General features: G+C 40.9%; 1 protein-coding gene across 1 annotated transcript; it reads right to left on the bottom strand.

Annotated features, from left to right (window-relative positions):
* Positions 1-247: 247 nt before the first annotated feature.
* On the bottom strand, positions 248-3,278 carry LOC126931506 (ret finger protein-like 3). The gene is made up of 2 exons (XM_050749879.1): positions 2,988-3,278; positions 248-1,012 (listed from the first exon to the last, which is right to left on the bottom strand). Exons 1-2 carry the CDS (start codon positions 3,208-3,210, stop codon positions 438-440), a joined length of 798 nt encoding a protein of 265 aa, XP_050605836.1. The 5' UTR covers positions 3,211-3,278; the 3' UTR covers positions 248-437.
* Positions 3,279-22,805: the final 19,527 nt, after the last annotated feature.

Genomic DNA, 22,805 nt, shown 5'->3' with positions numbered 1-22,805 from the left:
ACACACACACACACCCTACCCACCCCCCCACCCCACCCCCACACACATTGCTCTAGGAATAAAAAGTATTGCACCCTTATTATTTAGAAACTCACATAATCCATTTGGTTACAGCCAAATATTTATTTAACTTATAAACTCCATAATACATCAAGCTGAACTTACAGAAATAAAAGGTAAAGCATTTGGAATTTAAGAATACAATACATATCATTAGGAAACAAAATATAAACACAAAACTCACACGTTTGATGGTGACAATAATCAATATTTAAAACTCAGCTTTTATCCTAATGAATCTATGAAGTTAACTACATCATGGAATGGTCTATATTTTTGTGCCATGATTTTATAAAATATATATACCCAACAGAAACTTCCTAGGTCTACCCACCAAATAATTTAATTTCCCGAACCTGTTTCTATGCAGTGGGGGTTTATTTGCCCTCCCCAGGATGGACTAGAGGATGGGCAGTGCCTGGGTTTATCACAGGACAGACACTCAGGACACCCTGATCTGGGAGGGTGGAAGGAGCAAAATATGGGCGCAGTGGCTCCTCAGGAAAAACTTTCGTGAATGTATAGATGTGGGATCCATCTCCAAGGTGGTAAAAGGAGATGTCTCCCATGCCTCTATCCATAAAAATCCCCATTCGCTGTAAATTGGGGTTCACCCAGAGGGGTGTTGGAGGGCTTGTGTTAGCAAAGTGGAAGCCCTCAGCCCTCAAACTCACAATCCAGAATCCATGCTCTGTGGTCATTTGGATGTTCCCTTTGCGGCTGGCAGATTCTCTGCAGACTCCCAGATTCCATTCTGTGCTTGTTCCTAGGTCCACCTCCCAGTAGTGGCGGCCAGAGGTGAAACCAGGGGAGCCCAGGACAGCACCTGCCAAGTTGAATCTCTCAGCACTGTTTGGCCGATTCTGATGGATCGTCCCACATCGGACGCTCCTGAGGTCTTCAGAAATGAGGAGGAGGTTGTGAGCTGTGTCAACATCCAAGGTCACCTCCACTGTGAAAAGAAAAACAAGCAGCTGAGCAAATGCACAGAAGCCAAGCCCATTTCACTCCTCTACTGCCAAGTCCCAAATATCTCATCGACTTTGGTTTCTGCCATTCTGCTTTTTTTCCTGAAGTCAGAACTTTTCTCGAGGCAACTTCCCTGAGTAGTTGAAATTCTCACAGATATACTCGTTGTAATACCTGGCTCTTACTTATAGTAGAAGTTCTTATTCTACATTACGCTGTGTGTGTGTTTATGTCATGTATTTCTTCTGCTTGGAGACCTCAAGACAGACACCACAACCCTCTTTCTACTATACTAATGAGTGAAAAATGAGTGATAATAAAGACAATGCAAGTTTGCTGTATTAAATGATATGTTTCTTTTTTCACATTTTATTAGTCCAATTTAAATAGTGTCTAGGGCATGAATCCAGGCTTTTGTTCTCCATATTTGTAACCAGTGACTTTTGTTCACGGTTTTGACAGGAGATGGGATATCTCTGCAGCTGATAATGGATGACAGAGGTCCCATGCCTGGATGTTAGGAGAATCTAAGGCCAAGAGGAAGATAAGGACAGAGACGCAAGGATGCTCTTCATCCTATGGGGGAGTTGGGGCCTTAAGCAAGACAGTGTTAATGGGCTTAAATTTAAGAGATGAGATAAAGGTATTTAAAAGTTATTAGAATGAGCACTTTACAGCATTGCGTATGTAGTTGAAAAGTGAAGTCACCAACTTTAATGGAAGAGGAAGAAAGGAAGGGGTGGAATCTGGTCTAGGAAAATTTATTGTCTAGACCATTCTGGAAAAAGTAAATCTACAGAACCTGTTATCCTTCAAGCCTAAAGACAGATGTGACCACCAATGTAGATTTTGTACATTAAAATAAGGTATCAGCTATTATTTTGTTAAATAGGTTTCTATGCCTTTGCCTGTCCCTGGAACTCCCAAAATTTGAATATGTAGTCACATAGGCTTTCTGGGTTTTTTAAAATATTGTCTTTTTTTTTTTTTTTTTTTTTTTTTGGTCAAATGGGGTTATTTCAAAAGACCTGTAGAATGAGACAAAAGATTTGTAAACTATTCATCTGACAAAATTAATATGAATAATATACAACAGACTCAAACAGCAGCAGAAAATCAAACATTCTCATTAAAAAGCGGGCAAAGAGGGCCGGGCGCGGTGGCTCAAGCCTGTAATCCCAGCACTTTGGGAGGCCGAGACAAGCGGATCACGAGGTCAGGAGATCCAGACCAGCCTGGCTAACACGGTGAAACCCCGTCTCTACTACAAAATACAAAAAACTAGCCGGGCGAGGTGGCAGGCGCCTGTAGTCCCAGCTACTCCGGAGGCTGAGGCAGGAGAATGGCGTAGACCCGGAAGGCGGAGCTTGCAGTGAGCTGAGATCCGGCCCCTGCACTCCAGCCTGGGCGACAGAGCGAGACTCCGTCTCAAAAACAAAAACAAAAACAAAAAAAAAGCGGGCAAAGAATTTCAAGACATTTCTTGAGAGAAGGCATATGAATGTCCAATAGGAGTATTAAAAAATTCTTAACAACACTCAGATAAATGCAAATAAAAACCACAATAAGATATCATTTCACCTGGTTAAAGTGGCTATTATCAAAAGCACAAAATAAAACAAATGCCAGTGAGGATGTGAAGAAAAGGGAACTCTTACAGTGTCAGTGGAAATGTAACCAAATTGCACGTGTATCTCAAATGTGTACACATTTCTTTTAAGTTTTGAGAATCCCTTGTCTAAGCCATGACATAGACACGGGTATTTTTTGTTGGAGAGCAAAAAATAAAACCAGGTGTTTCTACGTGTTGTCAGGGCTGAGAATCACTGATGCCAGAGGAACATTTCAGTTTCAGGTGCCAGACATCAGCTAATTCCCATACAGTACGGAGAGCCAATTGCAACAGTACTTTTTCCTCTTTTGGTAGTGGGAAGGGGCAGGGTATACAGACTCCTTACCTTGGCACTTCCGCATTCTTGGGTTCATCTTCAGAATCTTTTTCAGCTTGGGCTCCAGTTCCTTAATGTGGGAAACCAGACTCCCCAGCTGCCGATTGAGCCTGATGTTGTTTTTCTGAGAAGCCACCAGGCAGAAGGGACACAAGACACCTTCCCCTTGGGGCTCTTTCTGCAGTGAATTGGTGCAGCTGAGGCAGAAGACGCATTCACACTCCAAGGACATTGGCTTTTCTAAGTAAGCTGTGCAGATGGGACATCTGGTTGCTTCTTTTAAGAGTTCATCCGTGGTCACTGTCAGGGAAAACAAAAATACACATGGAAGTGAATTTTCATGAACTGACAGCCTCTTAGTGTGTAACAAGTGACAACTTTCCATGCATAGAGTTACTGTGTTCCAGCTTTGTAGTCCCTAGATCAAGGCCGTGAGTACCAACACTCCAGCACATGCCCTTGTCTTCAGAGATTTGAAGTTCTATTGGGAAAGACAAGTCCCAAATCGTCCCTGTGCTCTGAGCTGAGGTGGAGGAAGAGTCGATTCTCCTGGTGACCCAGCAGCTGTGCCAGCAGATGAGCCTGCAGCAGTTGAGGCTGTGCCAGCAGCACCCATGTGAGGAGCAGCGAGCTTGGGTCATTTCGTCTCCTCCGAGGGGAGCCCAAGCAAGAGATTCATTAATGAGAATAAGAACTGCATCCTTCCTGCAGCCTTGGGACTGAATACCAAACTGACTGCCACCACTCCTAGAGTGAGGGGATCCAGGGTGACTGATTTCAACTCCGAGGCAGCACTCAGACAGCCTTTGTTGAATGCATTAATTACTAACTTCTTTCATTCATCCCCCTATGTTATAACCCCAATTCTAGACATCTGAGAAGGAAAAACAAAGCACACAGGTGTGGACTCACCTCTTCTGCTGAAAGCTCCTTTGTACTCCATCGTCTTCCACCAGGAGCTCAGGTATGGTGGGGAAGCGGCATAGGAGGGCCTTTTATTGGCAAGATTGCCCCACCCTCCATGATGACACCCTGACACTCCCTCTAATCCTCCATGGTCACACCCTGCCACCCCCTTTAACCTAATCAGGTGTTTATTTAATTATAGCAGGGAATGAGGTTTTTATTGGTGATAAATCTGCAGTCCACAATATTCTTAGTGAAACCCTTCATCCTGATAATATTTACCTTGAAAAAGAAGATAAGATTAAATTGCCGTCACTTTAGGTTAGACCCAACCTACTAATATCACAAGCCTATTTTAGGGATTTTTCCAGCGTTTGTTAGTAGCAATGGTTTTGCCGATATATATTATACACATCAAGCTTTGCTTAGAATCCTAAAATAGATTATCAGTGTGATTGCATTTGCAATTTTACAAAGTTCTATAAATTCATATACATCAGACTATTTTAGGGAGTTTTTATTTACTTCCATTTGTTCAAATTTTATTCTAAAAATTTTTGATAAATCACAGGAATAATTTAAATTGTGAAAAATTACCATTGAAATCTGGGTATTAGGCACTTCATAGTGTTAGGATACAAGCCAGAGTCGAAGAACAGGGAACGTTTTCTCTGCTGCTTATGTTTTCAAGTAGAATCATTCACATTGAAGTAAATGGTACCTTTCTTTCCCTTGAACCAGCCTTGAGTCTTTTCCTTTTAATCCCCTTCTATGTATAAAAATCCCCTACTGAGATATTTGTAGTTTTCTTTCAAAATTCAAATTGTTCTAATGTCATCTTGCTATTTTTCCCATCTCACATTTTATCATGGATTAAATAACTTTTCTCTTTCTACATACTTTTTTAAAGGGAGGCCTAGTTCTGGTCCTCTTTAAATATGATTCCTCGGGGATCAGATGACTCGGAGAGACTGAGATCTTGAGCAAAAGGAATAATGAATCTACAGATATCATGGAAGAGGCTACTAGGTTAATTTTAATTTAAGTGATTAATGCCCACTTAATTTTTAGAAGCACAGCTTCATTTTCAACTTTTAAATAACTTTTTTTTTTTAAAAAAACAAAGTCTCGCTGTATCACCCAGATGCTGGAGTGCAGTGGCACCATCTCAGCTCACTGTAACCTCTGTCTCCCAGTTCAAGCAATTCTCATGCCTCAGCCTCCCAAGAAGCTGGGATTACAGGCATCTCTACTAAAAAAAACAAAAAATTAGCCGGGCATGGCGGCACACACCTGTAGTCCCAACTACTTAGGAGGCTGAGACAGGAGAATTGCTTGAACCTGGGAGGTGGGGACTGCAGTGAGCCAACATTGTGCCACTGCACTCCAGCCTGGGCGATAGAGCGAGACTCCATCCAAAAAACAAAAACAAAAAACAAACAACAACAAAAAAAAACAGAGGGTGTTAGTTCTCTCCTCGATTTCCTCATTCATCAAAATGGAGACAATCTAAGTAAACCACCTAGAACAGCAGCACACCACATGCATAGGGTCTGAAATAAAACTCTATTTCTTCTGCATCTTTCTTTCTTTACAGTATCAGATAAACACAGTAACACCAAACCCAGAATCTCTACATTTCTTTTTTTTCCAACATATTCTATCCGCAATATTTCTCAGTAAAAGCTGACATTTAAAGAGAGTTTCCTCCTCCTAGGCCCTCAAAATATGAGAACCTGGTTTGCAGTGAGCCCTCCATAACTGAATGTTAAATGAATGAATTCCTTCATTAATGACTTGCTTATTTAATCCTGATAAATATACTTTATTTTGTTCTTTCAATAGCAAATATGTCCCGAGGGCCGCAGAGAGGGTCAATGGTGGTGCTCTGAGCTGTGCAGGTGGGGCTGTATCGGAATGGTGGGAGGGTCAGGTGTGTGTTTCCGACCTGGGCATCTTTGTCCAGAGGAGCAGAAGTGGACACACGCCCGCCCACAGGGCTTTTCTGCTGACGTGGGTTGGCGGGAGGGGCTCCTGGGTAGTGGCTCCGTTTAGGGTCTACAGCTGATCAATGAGGGGACTGAAGGGACCTTTCTCAGGTAGTAGCGTCTGTCAACCAGCAGATGGCGCCAGAGGTCGCAGGGCCCTGCCTGGGTGTGGGTGTTTCTGGTTGGCACCCCAGGCTCTTGCGTGGGGACTCTCGCCCCCGAGCACTGAACGCAGTTCCTCTGTCCGAGACCTTCTCACTCGCAGAACGCACAGTTGCACATATGAGCACCTCACCTGCCACCCACGCTGTCTTACATACCCTCCCACTCCCACCCATACCTCCCCTCTCAGATGTGTGCGCCAGCATTTTCTCTCCACCCACAGCCACAGATGCCCCCGCGGCCTGTGCAACTGTGCACATTGGTGCAGCGGACCCTCGCCTCCTGCTTTCAGTCTTGCATTTTATCTCACACATTTTCCCACCTAGAGACCACATTTCAGACCCACAGACCCTCTCAGCTTCTTCCCTTGCCTCTCATCCCCTTAAAACGAAAATCCTTTATTTCCTCCAGAATTTGTCTGCTCTCTTCCCAGAATGCCCGTCCATCTTCTAGCTGATCCTCTAGGGCAGTCGTTTCCTGCCCCTTGGTTCCAACAGCTCCTTTCGTGCCAGTTTTTGTCGCGTGCCTCTTACCACGCTGAAGCGGAGCCGACCCAGAGCATCACAGAATGCCCGAACTCAGGGGTCTGCAAATACGACTCATGGATAGGCTGCCCGTTTTGGTAAATGAAGTTTTGTTGGTGTGTTTCTTAGGGCTGTCCTACGCCACAGTGACAACATTAAGATGGTTGTGACAGAGAACTTACAATACCGTCCACAAGCATAAAATATTTACTGTCTGGGGGCTCACGCCTGGAATCCCAGCACTTTGGGAGACCGAGGTGGGAGGATCACTTGAGCCCAGGAGTTTGAGGCCAGCCTGGGCAACATGACAAAACCTTGTCACTACAAAAAATTTTTGAAAGTAGCCAGGCGTCTGTGGTCCCAGCTACTCGGGAGGATCACTGGAGCCCTGGCAGTTGAGGCTACAGTGAGCTGTGTTTGCACCACTGCACTCTGGCCTGGGCAAAAGAGTGAGACCCTGTCTCAAATTTAAAAAAAAGAAAATAAAAAGAAGAAGAAGAAGAAATTTGCTGATCCCTGGAACTCCTCACACTTTTCAGGACTTCTTGTGCCTGCCACCTACAGCATCTCAATGCCAACAGTGGCCCCAATCCCTGTGACAAGCACACACTCCCCGTGGGTTTCCAAGGTGCCCCCTACTGAGAAACTGCACTGCTGCCTTTGTTTCCTAATGACCACTTCTTCTTGTTTTTATTCAGTTTTTAGAGATCACTCTTCCAAAAGTACTTAAGGCCATGTGGGAAGACCCCATGGCCCAGGACATGAAAGCATCTTGCATCTTGAAGATTTTACCCTAATTTTGTTAAGGTTTTTTGTTGTTTTGTCTTGTTTCATGCAGCAGTTTTCTCACTGCTTTAAGTGTAGGTGACACTTTAGTTTTATTCCTCCCTTTGTAATGGATTTTTTTTTTTTTTTTCTTGAGACAGAGTCTCGCTCTGTTGCCCAGGCTGGAGTGCAGTGGTGCGATCTCAGCTCACTGCAGCCTCCGCCTCCCGGGTTCAAGCACTTCTTCTGCCTTAGCCTCTCAAGCAGCTAGGACTACAGGCACGTGCCACCACAACCAGTTAATTTTTGTATTTTTAGTAGAGACGGGGTTTCACCATGTTGGCCAGGATGGTCTTGATCTCCTGATCTCGTGATCTGCTTTACAGCAGGATTACAGGCGTGAGCTACTACACCCAGCCATGGATTTTCTTTTAAGGCTTCTTTTTTGTTGCAATGCCTTCCTCTGCAAAAGCAAAAGGAAGAAAAAGAGATCATTCTTTATCTTTCAAACAAAAACTGAAATTACTATGTTTATTTTGCATACTTGTCGCTGAAATGAACACTGTGTCCTGATTGTATGGATGTGTCCCCCATATTTCACGTGCTGGCCTCGATCTCCAGTGTGGCAGTGTTGAGAGGTGGGGCCTTTAAGAGGTGATTGAAACAGAAAGAGACAAGGTAAGTAGCCAGAGAACAGTCACCACGTCAGTAAGGGCCTAGAAACCGTACCATTTCCTCAGCTGCTTCTTTCTTTTCTCTTAGTACCTAAGAAGCATGTTACTGCACCAAGGACCCTGCATCTCCTCTTCCTCTTTCTGGAGGGTTCTGACCACAGTTGCTCTCAATAGGATCTGGCAAGTAATGGCATGTTTTCCCTATTACACGTTAAAAGATGGGGCCCCAAGATGCCTACCTCACTGGCAATCAATCACCCCACCACAAATGGATGATGATTTCAACGTGAATGCATTCGTACGTGTAATTACCCTATTTTTTCCATTCTTTCTTTCATTCGCTGTTTTAATAGAAAACATCTCCTGAGCTTTGTGTCATCAGACTCTGCGTGGACAGCTCTGGACCATGTCTGGAATGGAGGGGAGGGGTGCGTGCGTGTGTGTGTGTGTGTGTGTGTGTGTGTGTGTGTGTTTGTGAATTGAGCATCTTTGTCCAGAGGAGCTAAAGTCAGAAAATCCCCCCAGCCAACAGTATTCCAGCCCTGGCTCTGATGCTGAAGGTCTCTGGAGCTCTTCTGCTGAAGTGGAGTATATATGGGGTGGGGTGGAGAGCGTCAGGGATTTTAATTTTAATTTTTTTTTTTTTTTTTTTTACAGAGAAGTAAAGGTCTCTGACATGGTATCCAATCTAATGTTGAGAAATATGGAAACACATTCTCTGTGCCACACAAATTGTTGTAACTAGCTACACATCTCGGTTCAGCACTTGAAATGTGGATAGTGCAGAGGAGGAGCTGAAGTTTTTTAAATAAATGCTATCGTGTGTATTTAAATTATGTTATGGGATACATATAGTGAAATAGTTACTATAGTGAATCAAGTTAAAGTATCTGTCATCTTACAGTTACCACCTTTTCATTGGTGGGGTGGGGTGTTGTGGCAAGAGCGCTAAGATTTAGCAGGCATCTCAAATGCAGTGCAGCCATATTCCCTCTAGTACTCCTGTTGTGCGTTAGATCTCTAGACTTGTTGGTCTTGTATTCCCTGTAGTGCTCTTGCTGTGCATTAGATCTCTAGACTTGTTCATCATCCATAGCTGCTGCTTTGTATCCTCTGACCTACATCTCCCCATTCCCTCTCCCCACCTCCTGCCCTGTCAGCACTGTTTTATTCTCTATTTCTGTATAACTGACTTTTGTAGGTTTAGATTTCACATGTGAGATCATGCAATATTTTTTTTCTTTCTGCATCTGTCCTAGTTCTCTTAGCATAATTAAGAACTGAATTTGTAATCCTAATTCATTTTAATTTAAGAAACTACATGCCACTGGTTCTTACCAAATGGTGCAGCATAGCTCTAGGGAGCTAGGGATTGAAGGAAGCTGAAAAGACCTTTTCCTAACTTTGAGGTCTGTGGTACAGCCAGATATGTGGATGGGGCCAGATGGAGCCCTGGGGGCTGAGGTTTGGGGACAGGGCAAGAGCAGTTTAGATTTGATGGGACATGGCTGGGACCCTTCCCATGGGAGACCTCTTTCTCTGTGACACACACAACTATTAAATAAAGGAATTCACTTTCTCAAAAACACATTTCCTTTGTCTCTAGCCTTTTCTCCCTTAAAGAGACACACCCACTCTTTTTCACACACACACACACACACACACACACACCCTTTGTCACAGGCTCTTGTATACACTTTTACAGTCTCTCCTCCAGTCTCTCTCACACACACTCTCATACCTCATCTCAGTCTCTCTCATCCATGCTCTGCCCCGCGGCCAACATACACACACTCTTTTATCACAAATGAGCCTGCGGACGCCCTTCTCTTGGCCCTTTTCCCCACCTACTGAGACACATGTATTCTAGTGCATTCTCTAAACAGAGAAATGTGGAGTCACGCACAGCGTCTATGGAAATGCATACACACTTTCTCTCCCATCCTGCATGCTCATGACCACCTATACTCCCTCTGTGGAGCATACTCACAGTCGTTCCATAAGCTTTCCATATCTTTTGGTATTTTATGTTTTCATTTTCATTCGTTCCCAGAATGACTTATTCCCCTGTAATTTCTTTCTTTGACCCATCGTTGGTTTAAGAGTGTGTTGTTTACTGTCTGCATGCTTTTTTAATTAACCAGTTTTGCTTCTGGTATCGATTTCTACCTCCTTTCATTGTGTTTGGAGAATATAATTCATATAATTTTGATCTTTATTAATTTGTTGAAACTTCTTTTGTAGCCTAACATGCCTCATTCTGGAAAATATTCCATGTGCACTGGAAAAAATGTGTATTCTGAAGTTGTTGGGTGGCACGTTCTAGAGAGGTCTGTTAGGTCTAGCTGGTTTTTAATGTTGTTCGAGTCCTCTATTTCCTTATTGACCTTCTGTCTGGCTGTTCTACCCATTACTGAAGGTAGAATATTGAAATCAGCAACTGTTATTGTAGAACTGTCAATTTCTTACTTCAGTTTGTTCACTGTTTGCCTCATGTTTTGGGACTCCTTTATTTGGTGTGTATATATTTATAATTGTTATATCTCATTGATGAATTGGCCCTTTTATTAATATATAATGTCCTTTATTTCTATTGTAAGAGTTTTGCTTTAAAGTATGTTTTGTCTAATACAAATAATCAACAGGTATATGGAAAAATGCCCAACATCACAAGTCACTAGGGAAATGCAAATTAAACAACAGTATCATCTCACACTCATTAAAATGACCATTATCAAAAAGATAAAACATAGTGTTGGCGAGGATGTGGGCAAAAGGGAACCCATGCACACTGTTGGTGGGAATGTAAATTAATACAGCCATTATGGAAAATAATGTGAAGTTTCCCCAAAAAATTTAAAATAAAACCATCACATGATCCAGCAATCCCATTACTGGGCATATAGCCAAAGAAGATAAAATCAGTATTTCAAAGAGATATCTGAATGCCCATGTTCAATACAACATTATTCACACTAGCTGAGAGATAGAATCAACCAAAGTGTCCACTAATGGATGAATGAATACAGACAATGTGATGCACAGTCATTTGACACATTATGACATTTTGCCCAATGACGGACTGTTATGTATGACAGCGGATGCACAAGATTTTAGTGGAGCTGAAAATTTTGTATCACCTAGTGACATCATAGCTGTCTTAATATTGTAGTGCAATGCATTACTCACATGTTTCTGGTGATGCTGATGTTAACAAACGTACTATTCTGTCCATCATAGCAAAAGTCTAGCTCATGCAATTATGTACTGTACATAATGCTCAATAATAAATTACTGCATTACTGGTTTATGTATTTACTATACTATTTATTGTTATTTGGGGTTTACTTCTACTTATGTTTTAAAATTAATTGTAAAAAATCCTCAGGCAGGTCCTTCAGGAGGTATTCCAGAAGCAAGCATCATCATCACAGGAGATGACAGCTCCATGCATGTTATTGCCCTTGAAGACCTTCCAGTGGCACAAGATGTAGAGCTGGGAGACAGTGATATTGATTACCCTGACCCTCTGTAAGCCTAGGCTAATGTGTGTGTGTTTGAGTCTTAGTTTTCAACGAAAAAATTTTGAAAGTTAAAAATAAAATTTAAATGGAAAAAAGCTTACAGAATAAGGATATAAAAAAGAAAATATTTTTGTACAGCTATACAATGTGCTTGTGTTTTAAGCTAAGTATTATTACAAAAGAATCAAAAGTTAAAAAAATTAAAAATTAAAAGTTCACACAATAAAAAAGTTACAGTAAGCTAAGTTTGTAATTGAAAAAAAGCTTCTGATAAATTTAGTGTAGCCAGCCTAAGTGTATAGTGTTTGTAAAGCCTACAGTCGTGTGCAGTAATGTCCTGGGGCTTAATATTCACTAAAATAACTGAACTTACAGAAGCAGAGAGTAGAACGGTGGTTGTGAGGGTCAGGGGGCAGGCAGGGGAGAGAAGGGGAGATGTTGGTCAAAGGGTACAAAGCTTCAGTTAGACAAGATGAATAAGTTCCGGAAATCTATTGTACAGCAAGGTTATACTGTTGCTAACAATAATGTATTATATACTTGAAAATTGCTAAGAGAATAGATTTTAAATGTTCTCACCACACCAAAATAATGATATGTATGTAAGGTGATGGATATGCCAACCTGCTTGATTTAATAATTTCACAAGGGGTGTGTGGGTGGGTGTGTGTGTGTGTGTGTGTGTGTGTGTGTATATATGTGGATGAGTTATATATGTGTGTGTATATATACACACACATATATGTAATGTATATATTTAATGTATTTATAATTTGTATATCAAAACAGTATGCCATATACTATAAATATGTATATATAATTTTTTAAAATTTTACTTTAAGTTCTGGGATACATGTGCAGAATGTACAGGTTTGTTACATAGGTATACAGTGCCATGGTGGTTTGTTGCACCCATCAACCCATCATCTATATTAGGTATTTCTCCTAATGCTATCCCTACCCTGTCCCCCCACCTCCCAACAGGCCCTGGTGTGTGATGTTCCCCTCCCTGTGTCCATATGTTCTCATTGTTCAACTCTCACTTATGAGTGAGAACATGTGATATTTGGTTTTCTGTTCCTGTGTTAGTTTGCTGAGAATGATGGTTTTCAGCTTCATCCATGTCCCTGCAAAGGACATGAACTCATCCATTTTTTATGGATGAACTCAGCCATTTTTATGGCTGCATAGTACTCCATGGTGTATATGTGCCACATTTTCTTTATCCAGTCTATCACTGATGGGCATTTGGGTGGGTTCCAAGTCTTTTGTGGGTTCCAAGCTATTGTGTGGGTGGGTTCCAAGCTATTGTGAACAGTGTTGGAATACGTATGCATGTGTCTTTATAGTAGAATGATTTATAATCCTTTGGGTATATACCCAGTAATGGGATTGCTGGGTCAAATGGTATTTCTGGTTCTAGATCCTTGAGGAATCACCACACTGTCTTCCACAATGGTTGAATGAATTTATGCTCCCACCAATAGTGTAAAAGCATTCATATTTCTCCACATCCTCTCCAGCATCTGTTATTTTTTGACTTTTTAATGATTGCCATTCTAACTGGCATGGTATCTCATTGTGGTTTTAATTTGCATTTCTCTAATGAGCAGTGATGATGAGCTTTTTTTCACATGTTTATTGGCTGCATAAATGTCTTCTTTTGAGAAGTGTCTGTTCATATCCTTCACCCACTTTTTGATGGGGTTGTTTTTTTCTTGTACATTTCTTTAAGTTCTTTGTAGATTATCGGTATTAGCCCTTTGTCAGATGGATAGATTGCAAAAACGTTCTCCCATTCTGTAGGTTTTCTGTTCACTCTGATGATAGTCTCTTTTGCTATGCAGAAGCTCTTTAGTTTAATTAGATCCCGTTTGTCAATTTTGGCTTTTGTTGCCATTGCTTTTGGTGTTTTAGTCATGAAGTGTTTGCCTTTGCCTATGTCCTGAATGGTACTGCCTAGGTTTTCTTCTAGGGTTTTTATGGTTTTAGGTCTTATATTTAAGCCATTAACCCATCTTGAGTTAAATTTTGTGTAAGGTATGAGGAAGGGGTCCCATTTCAGTTTTCTGCGTACGGCTAGCCAGTTTTTCCAACACCATTTATTAAATAGGGAATCCTTTCCCCGTTGCTTGTTTTTGTCAGGTTTGTCAAAGATCAGATGGTTGTAGTTGTGTGGTGTTATTTCTGAGGCCTCTGTTCTGTTCCATTCGTCTATATCTCTGTTTTGGTACCAGTACCATGCTTTTTTGGTTACTGTAGCCTTGTAGTATAGTTTGAAGTCGGATAGCATGATGCCTCCAGCTTTGTTCTTTTTGCTTAGGATTGTCTTGGCTATGCAGACTCTTTTCTGGTTCCATATGAAATTTAAAGTAGTTGTTTCTAATTCTGTGAAGAAAGTCAATAGTAGCTCAATGGGGACAGCATTGAATCTATCAATTACTTTGGTATGGCCATTTCCACAATATTGATTCTTCCTATCCTTAAGCATGGAATGTTTTTCCATTTGTTTGTGTCCTTTCTTATTTCCTTGAGCAGTGGAGCAGTGGTTTGTAGTTCTCCTCGAAGAGGTCCTTCACATCCCTTGTAAGTTGGATTCCCAGGTATTTTATTCTCTTTGTAGCAATTGTAAATGGGAGTTCACTCATGATTTGGCTCTCTGTTTGTCTATTATTGGCGTACAGGAATGCTTGTGATTTTTGCACATTAATTTTGTATTCTGAGCCTTTGCTGAAATTGCTTATCAGCTTGAGGAGATTTTGGCCTGAGACAATGGGGTTTTCTAAATAAGGAATCATGTCCTCTGCAAATAGAGACAATTTGATTTCCTCTCTTCCTATTTGAATACCCTTTATTACTTTCTCTTGCCTGATTGCCCTGGCCAGAACTTCCAATACTATGCTTAATAGAGGGCATCCTTGTCTTATGCAAGTTTTCAAAGGGAATGCTTCCAACTTTTGCCCTTCAGTATGATATTGTTTATGGGTTTGTCATAAATAGCTCTTATTATTTTGAGATATGTTCCATCAATACCTAGTTTATTGAGAGTTTGAGCATGAATGGGGTGTTGAATTTTATCAAAGGCCTTTTCTGCACCTATTGAGATAATCATGTGGTTTTTGTCATCAGTTCTGTTTATGTGATGTATTATGTTTATCGATTTGCTTATATTGAACCAGCCTTGAATCCCAGGGATGAAGCCGACTTGATCATGGTGGATAAGCTTTTTGATGTGCTGCTGGATTTGGTTTTCCAGTATTTTATTGAGTATTTTCACATCGATGTTCAGCAGGGATGTTGGCCTGAGATTTTCTTTTTTTGTTGTGTCTCTGCGAGGTTTTGGTATCAGGATGATGTTGGCCTCATAAAATGAGTTAGGGAGGAGTCCTTCTTTTTCTATTGTTTGGAATAGTTTCAGAAGGAATGGTACCAGCTCCTCTTTGTACCTCTAGTAGAATTCAGCCTTGAATCTGTCTGGTCCTGGGCTTTTTTGATTGGTAGGCTATTAATTACTGCCTCAATTTCAGAACTTATTACTGGTCTATTCAGGGATTTGACTTCTTCCTGATTTAGTCTTAGGAGGGTGTATGTGTCCAGGAATTTATCCACTTCTTCTAGATTTTCTAGTCTATTTGCATAGAGGTGTCTATAGTATTCTCTGATGGTAGTTTGTATTTCTGTGGGATCAGTGGTGATCTCTGCTTTTCATTTTCGTTGTGTCTATTTGATTCTTCTCTCTTTTTTATTAGTCTGGCTAGTGGTATATTTTGTTAATCTTTTCAAAAACCAGCTCCTGGATTCACTAATTTTTTGAAGAATTTTTTCATGTCTCTTTCTCCTTCAGTTCTGCTCTGATCTTAGTTATTTCTTGTCTTCTGCTAGCTTTTGAATTTGTTTGCTCTTGCTTCTCTAGTTCCTTTAATTGTGATGTTAGGGTGTTGATTTTATATACTTCCTGCTTTCTCCTGTGGGCATTTAGTGCTATAAATTTCCCTGTAAACACTGCTTTAGCTATGTCCCAGAGATTCTGGTACAATGTGTCTTTGTTCTCATTGGTTTCAAAAAACTTATTTATTTCTACTTTAATTTTGTTATTTACCCAGTAGTCATTCAGGAGCAGGTTCTTCAGTTTTGTGCAGTTTTGAGTGAATTTCTTAATCCTGAGCTCTAATTTGATTGCACTGCAGTCTGAGAGACTGTTTTTTATGATTTTTATTCTTTTGCATTTGCTGAGGAGTGTTTTACTTCCAATTATGTGATCAGTTTTAGAATAAGTGTGACGTAGTGCTGAGAAGAATGTATGTTCTGTTGATTTCGGGTGGAGAGTTCTGTAGATGTATATTAGGTCTGCTTGTTCCAGAGCTGAGTTCAATCCCTAAATATCCTTGATAATTTTCTGTCTCAGTGGTCTAATATTGGCAGTGTGGTGTTAAAGTCTCCCACTATTATTGCATGAGAGTCCAAGTCTCTTTGTAGGTCTCTAAGAATTTGCTTTGCGAATGTGGTTGCTCCTGTATTGGGTGCATATATATTTAGGATAGTTAGCTCTTCTTGTTGCATTGATCCCTTTACCATTATGTAATGCCCTCCTTTGTCTTTTTTGATCTCTGTTGACTTAAAGGCTGTTTTATCAGAGACTAGGATTGCAACTCCTATCATTTTTTGCTTTCCATTTGCTTGGTAAATATTCTTCCATCCCTTTATTTTGAACCTATGTGTGTCTTTGCACATGAGATGGGTCTCCTGAATACAGCACACTGATGGGTCTTGACTCTTTATCCAATTTGCCAGTCTGTGTTTTTTAATTGGGGCATTTAGCCCATTTACATTTAAGGTTAATATTGTTATATGTGAATTTGATCCTGTTATTATGATACTAGCTGGTTATTTTGCCTGTTAATTGTTGCAGTTTCTTCATAGTGTCGATGGACTTTACAATTTGGTATGTTTTTGCAGTGGCTAGTACCGGTTTTTCCATTCCATATTTAGTGCTTCCTTCAGGAAGCACTGTAAGGCAGGGTTGGTGGTGACAAAACCTCTCAGCGTTTGCTTGTCTGTAAAGGATTTTATTTCTCCTTCGCTTATGAAGCTTAGTTTGGCCAGATACAAAATTCTGGGTTGAAAATTCTTTTCTTTAAGAATGTTGAATATTGTCCCCCACTCTCTCCTGGCTTGTAGGGTTTCTGCAGAGAGATCTGCTGTTAGTCTGATGGGCTTCCGTTTGTGAGTAACCTGACCTTTCTCTCTGGCTACCCTCAACATTTTTTCTTTCATTTCAACCTTGGTGAATCTGACAATTATTTGTCTTGGGGTTGCTCTTCTCCAGGACTATCTTTGTGGTTTTCTCTGTATTTCCTGAATTTGAATGTTGGCCTGTCTTGCTAGGTTGGGGACGTTCTCCTGGATAATATCTTGAAGAATGTTTTCCAACTTGATTCCATTCTCCCTGTCACTTTCAGGTACACCAATCAAGCATAGTTTTTGTCTTTTCACATGGTCCCCTATTTCTTGGAGGCTTCGTTCATTCCTTTTCATTCTTTTTTCTCTAATCTTGTCTTCATGCTTTATTTCATTAAGTTGATCTTCAATCTCTGATATCCTTTCTTCCTCTTGATCAGTTCAGCTGTTGATACTTGTGTATTCTTCACAAAGTTCTCTTGCTGTGTTTTTCCATCAGGTTATTTATGTTCTTCTCTAAACTCGTTATTCTAGTTAGCAACTCTTTTTCAAGGTTCTTAGCTTCCTTGCATTGGGTTAGAACATGCTCCTTTAGCTCAGAGTAGTTTCTTATTACCCACCTTCTGAAGCCTACTTCTGTCAATTCATCAAACTCATTCTCCTTCCAGTTTTGTTCCCTTGCTGGCAAGGAGTTGTGATCCTTTGAAGGAGAAGAGGCGTTCTGGTTTTTGGAATTTTTAGCCTTTTTGTGATAGCTCTTCCTCACCTTTGTGGATTATCTACCTTTTGTCTTTGATGTTGGTGACCTTTGGATGGGGTTTTTGTGTGGATGTCCTTTTTGTTGATGTTGATGCCATTCCTTTCTGTTTGTTAGTTTTCCTTCTAACAGTCAGGCCCCTCTGCTGCAGGTCTGCTGGAGTTTGCTGGAGGTCCATTCCAGACCCTGTTTGCCTGGATACCACCAGCAGTGGCTGCAGAACAGCAAAGATTGCTGCCTGTTCCTTCCTCTGGAAGCTTCATCCCAGAGGGGCACCTGCCAGATGCCACCTGGAGCTTTCCTGTATGTGGTGTCTATTGACCCCTGCTGGGAGGTGTCTGTCCCTTAGCAGAGCGCTGTGCTAAGAGGTCTGCTGCTCTCTTCAGAGCCAGCAGGCAGGAAAGTTTAAGTCTATTGAAGCTGTGCCCACATCTGCCCTTTTCCTTTCCCCCAGGTGCTCTGTCCCAGGGAGATGGAACTTTTATCTATAAGGCCCTGTCTGGGGCTTCTGACTGTCTTTCAGAGATGCTGTGCCCAGAGAGGAGAAATCTAGAGACGAAGTCTGGCTACAGCAGCTCTGCCAAGCTGCAGTGGGCTCCACCCAGTTTGAACTTTCTGGTGGCTTTGTTTACACTGTGAGGGGAAAACTGCCTACTCCCCCCCACCAAGCTCAAGCATCCCAGGTCGACTTCAGACTGCTGTGCTGACAGTGAGAATTTCAAACCAATAGATCTTAGCTTGCTTGGCTCTGTGCAGGTGGGATCCACTGAGCTAGACCACTTGACTCCCTGGTTTCAGCCCCCTTTCCAGGAGAGTGAACGGTTCTGTCTCACTAGTATTCCAGGCACCACTGGGGCACCAAAAAAAAAAAAAAACAAAACGCCTGCATCTTGCTCAGTGTCTGCCCAAACAGCCGCCCAGTTTTGTGCTTGAAACCCAGGGCCCTGGTGGTGTTGGCACCCAAGGGAATCTCCTGGTCTGCAAGTTGTGAAGACCGTGGAAAAAGCATAGTATCTGAACCAGAGTGCACCATTTCTCAAGGCACAGTCCCTCACGGCTTACCTTCACTAGGGGAGGGAGTTCCCTAACCCCTTGCACTTCCCAGTTAAGGTCATGCCCCACCCTGCTTCAGCTGGCCCTCTATGGGCTGCATGCACTGTTTAACCAGTCCCAATGAGATTAGCCAGGTACCTAAGTTGGAAATGCAGAAATCACCTGCCTTCTGCCTTGATCTTGCTGGGAGCTGCAGACTGGAGCTGTTTCTACCCAGCCATCTTTCCAGCCACACCTATATACAATTTTTATTTGTAAATTATACCTTAAGAAAGTTGGGGCAGGGGGAAGAAAAATAAAGTCCATTTTGTCTAGCATTGGTATAGCCACTCCAGCTGTCTTTTGGCTACCATTTGCATGGAATATCTTTTTCTGTCCTTTCACTCTCAATGCTTTCATGTCTTTCAATCTAAAGTGAGACTTGTAGACTTGTAGACAGCATATAGTTAGATAATATTTTAAACCATTCTGTCAGTCTCTGTACTCTAATTGATCACTTTAATCCATTTACATTTAAAGCTATTGCTTATAAGTAAGGACTTATATCTGGCATTGTACTACTTGGTTTTTTATGTCTTATTTTTATTTTTATTCCTTATTGCCTCTAATTTTGATTTTTTTGTGTTTGATTAACTTTTTTAGTGTAAATCTTTTCCCCAACTTTATTTTCTATATATTTTTAATTGTTTTCTTATTGGCTACCATATTAACATCCCAAATTTATAACATGTTAGTTTGAATTGAAACCATCTTACCTTCAATAGCATATAAAAACCCTGCTCCTATACAGCTCTGTCCCCACTGTATGTTGTTACTGTCACAAAATGCATCTTTATTATTGTGTGCCCATTAACATAGTCTTATAATTATTGTTCTATGAATTTGTCTTTTCAATCAGATAGTTAAAAAAAGAAAGTATTACAGATTAGAACATGCAGTAATACTGGCTTCGTATTTACTCATGTAGTTACATTTACCTGAGTTCTTCATTTCTACATATGGCTTCAAGTTACTATTCAGTGTTTCTTCATTTCATCCTGAAGGATCGTAGTTCATCCTCATCCAGTTTCGAAAAGAGTTTGACCATTACTTATAAAGTTAAATATACACTTACATATGACCCAACAATTCCACTCCTAGTTATCTACTTAAGTGAAATATTTATACATGAAGTTTTGTCCATGAATTTCCATAACCATGTTACTCAAAATGCCCTAAAAGTGGGAATCATCTAAATTTCCAATAACTTATAAATGGAAAAATAAAATGTAATATGTACATGTAATAGAATACTACTTGGCAGTAAAAACGACTGAATTGTTGATACCTGCAGCAACATGAATGAATGTCCAACATCATGCTACATAAAATTTGCCAGACAGAAAGAAAACTCCAGGCTTCATAATTTCATTCACACGAAATTCTAGGAAAGCCTCAACTGTAATGACAGATGGCCTGTGGTTGGAGTTGGGGTGGGGATTGACTGCAAAGAAAATTTGGATGTTTGTCTCTAAAACCTGCTTGCCATGAGGATTTTATGACTCTATATATTTACTAAAGTTCAAAGAATTCAAAACACTGAAAATTGGTGAATTTAATGCACACAATATGTGCCTATGAAGCCATAAAGCAAAAGAGTTAATTGGTCCCTTCTGTAAATATAGTGATACTATGGTATACTATGGTAACTATATATTCACTTTTCCTTTAATTCTATACCAGCTATGTGCCAGATACCCTTCTCTCTGCCTTTATGTGACACTGTTGAACAAAAGTCATCATTCCTCCAACCACTTAAAGCAGGTGGTCAGACTCCTCAGGATTTCTCTCTAGTAATTTGGTGAAAAGTCTGAGATGGTCATTGGATCTATGCTGTCTTGCTGATGCTATCCAGCCACTTCCTCCTTTCAGCCTCATATCTTCCTGCTGCATGACCTGCAAAATGTGTCCTCTCTCACCCTCAGTCTCCTCTTCTTCAAAGTGCAGATAATAACAGAATCTACCTCTAGAGTTGTTCTGAATGGTACACGAGTTTAACATTTATAAAAATCTTAGAACAAAGTCAAGTACATAGTAATCTATGTTAAATAAAATCATTCTGAAACACCCTTCTCACAGTTATCCCAGTTGCCCTTGCTTGTAGGACTTAGAACAATGTTCAATATCATAGCAAGTGATGCAATTTTACTCAGCAATTTAAAAACAGTTATTGACTTCCCATTGCTTTCAGAGAAAAGCCTAAACTTGTTATAATCATCTACAAGAACTTCAACACGGCCCTTACGACCCTCTCTAGTCTCAGTCAGTAAGTCAATAAATATTTATCAGGCATTCTCTGTTGTCCCTCTCTGTGCCATGCACTGGGGATGTTTTTGAGCTACTATAAATAGTAATGTTTTTCAAATTTCAGTTTTCAGCTGTTCATTGCCAGTGTGTAGACATATAACTAATTTTTAAAATACTGACCTTGTTTCCTACAACCTTGTTAAACTCACTTATTCATTCTAATAGCTTTAAAATTGATTTTACAGAATTTTTAGTCATGTCATCTGAATTTAAAGGTGGTTTTATTTCTTTCTTTCCAATCTATACCTTTTCTTTTCTGCTTCTCACTTTATTCCACTGGCTAAGTTGATGATATGATGTTGAATAAGACCGGGTGTCCTTGTGTTGTTCCGGATCTTAGTGGGGAAATCATTCAGTCGTTCAGAATTAAGCTTAATTGTAGCAGAAGAATCTTAGTGGATACTCTTTATCAGATTGAGGAAATTTCCTTATATTCTCTCTCTCTCTCTCTCTCTCTCTCTCTCTCTCTCACTTTGGGAGGCTGAGGCAGGTGGATCACTTGAGGTCAGGAATTCAGGACCAGCCTGGCTAACATGGCAAAACCCCGTCTCTACTAAAAATACAAAAATTAGCTGGGCTTGGTGGCGAGCAACTGTAATACCAGATACTTGGGAGGCTGAAGCAGGAGAATCACTTGAACCTGGAAGGTGGGTGTTGCAATGAGCCGAAATCATGCCATTGCACTCCAGCCTGGGTGACAGAGTGAAACTCCTTCAAAAAAAAAAAAAAAAAAGACAGGCAGAAAGAAAAAGAAAACACAGTGTACTATGATCGCTAACACACAATTTTCCTAATGTGTGCTTTTCAACACAATAGATCAACAATGCTGTAGGATCTGTACACATTTTATTTTACTTTTACCTGCAATAACATTTGACATGACTGGTACCTGCCTCCTTCCATCTCTCTTCTGGCCTTCCACGGTGCTGCAATCCTCCAATTTTCCTACTCCACAGCTGATTGCTCTTGAGATAATATTCTACACAGAGTGTCCTTCCAAAGTCATTTCCTTCTGCCACAGATACAGTGAATGTGATACAAGTTTTCTGTTATTGCCGGTGGCCTCAAAAGCAGTCAATGATCTGTATTCTAGCATCGCTCAACTGCTAAGGAAAAAAAAAACTAGATAATGAGAAAAGTCAAGCCTTTTTTCTGGCTTTAGTCTGGAGAGCTAGCCTGATTCCAGCTTCTTGGTGAGAAAGAGGATTTGAGGGGCAGTGAAAGAAACTCACATTCTGGATACAAAAAAATGGCCATGTTCTGCCATCCCTGGAAGCAGCTGGGTTCCCGTCAGGCAGTGTGGGATTATGTGCTTGAGTTTCAGGGGACGTCTGCGTGTGAGTCTAAGTAGAGTAACTGAATATGTGCACGTGTGGAGATGAGTGTGTGTGTTTGCCCATACATGTCTCACTTACACAGCACAATTGTCAGTGTCAACTTCGTACAAACAATAAACACCTATCACCACTGCCCATTTAACATACATTCATTCTTTCAACACTCATCTCAGTCATACCTGGAGGTTTGCCCAATATCCCCACTCCACAGATAAAGAGATTGTGGTGCAGAGATCAATGTGTCCCAGTCACAGGTTCCTACGTGAAAAAGCCAAAATATAAACCTGGTGTATGGCCTCAGTGCTGATGCTCTGGCCTGCTGAACTGTGCTTATCCCTCAGCAATGGAATCATTAGTCACTGCACAGGAAGCTCCAGGTTCTAGAGTACCTGGCTAGAAGTGCCCGAGCCTACAGAGGTCCAAAATACTGTTTAGCGTGATAAGGTGGCCTCAGTGCTACCATAAACCAAAGTAGTTGTAGGTGCATTGTTATGCAGACTTTGGCATCTTCATTAGTGTGAAGAGCACATGGAAAGTCCATGTGCTTCTAGTCTGCTTCCACATTCACAGCACGAAAGGCACCATGTAAGACAACCTGGTCAACCTCTGCTAA

The sequence above is a fragment of the Macaca thibetana genome, chromosome 11, assembly GCF_024542745.1.
Source record: "Macaca thibetana thibetana isolate TM-01 chromosome 11, ASM2454274v1, whole genome shotgun sequence".
Classification (NCBI taxonomy): domain Eukaryota; kingdom Metazoa; phylum Chordata; class Mammalia; order Primates; family Cercopithecidae; genus Macaca; species Macaca thibetana.
The sequence above is the reverse complement of the archived record's forward strand: the minus strand, read 5'-3'. Positions and strand labels throughout refer to the sequence as shown.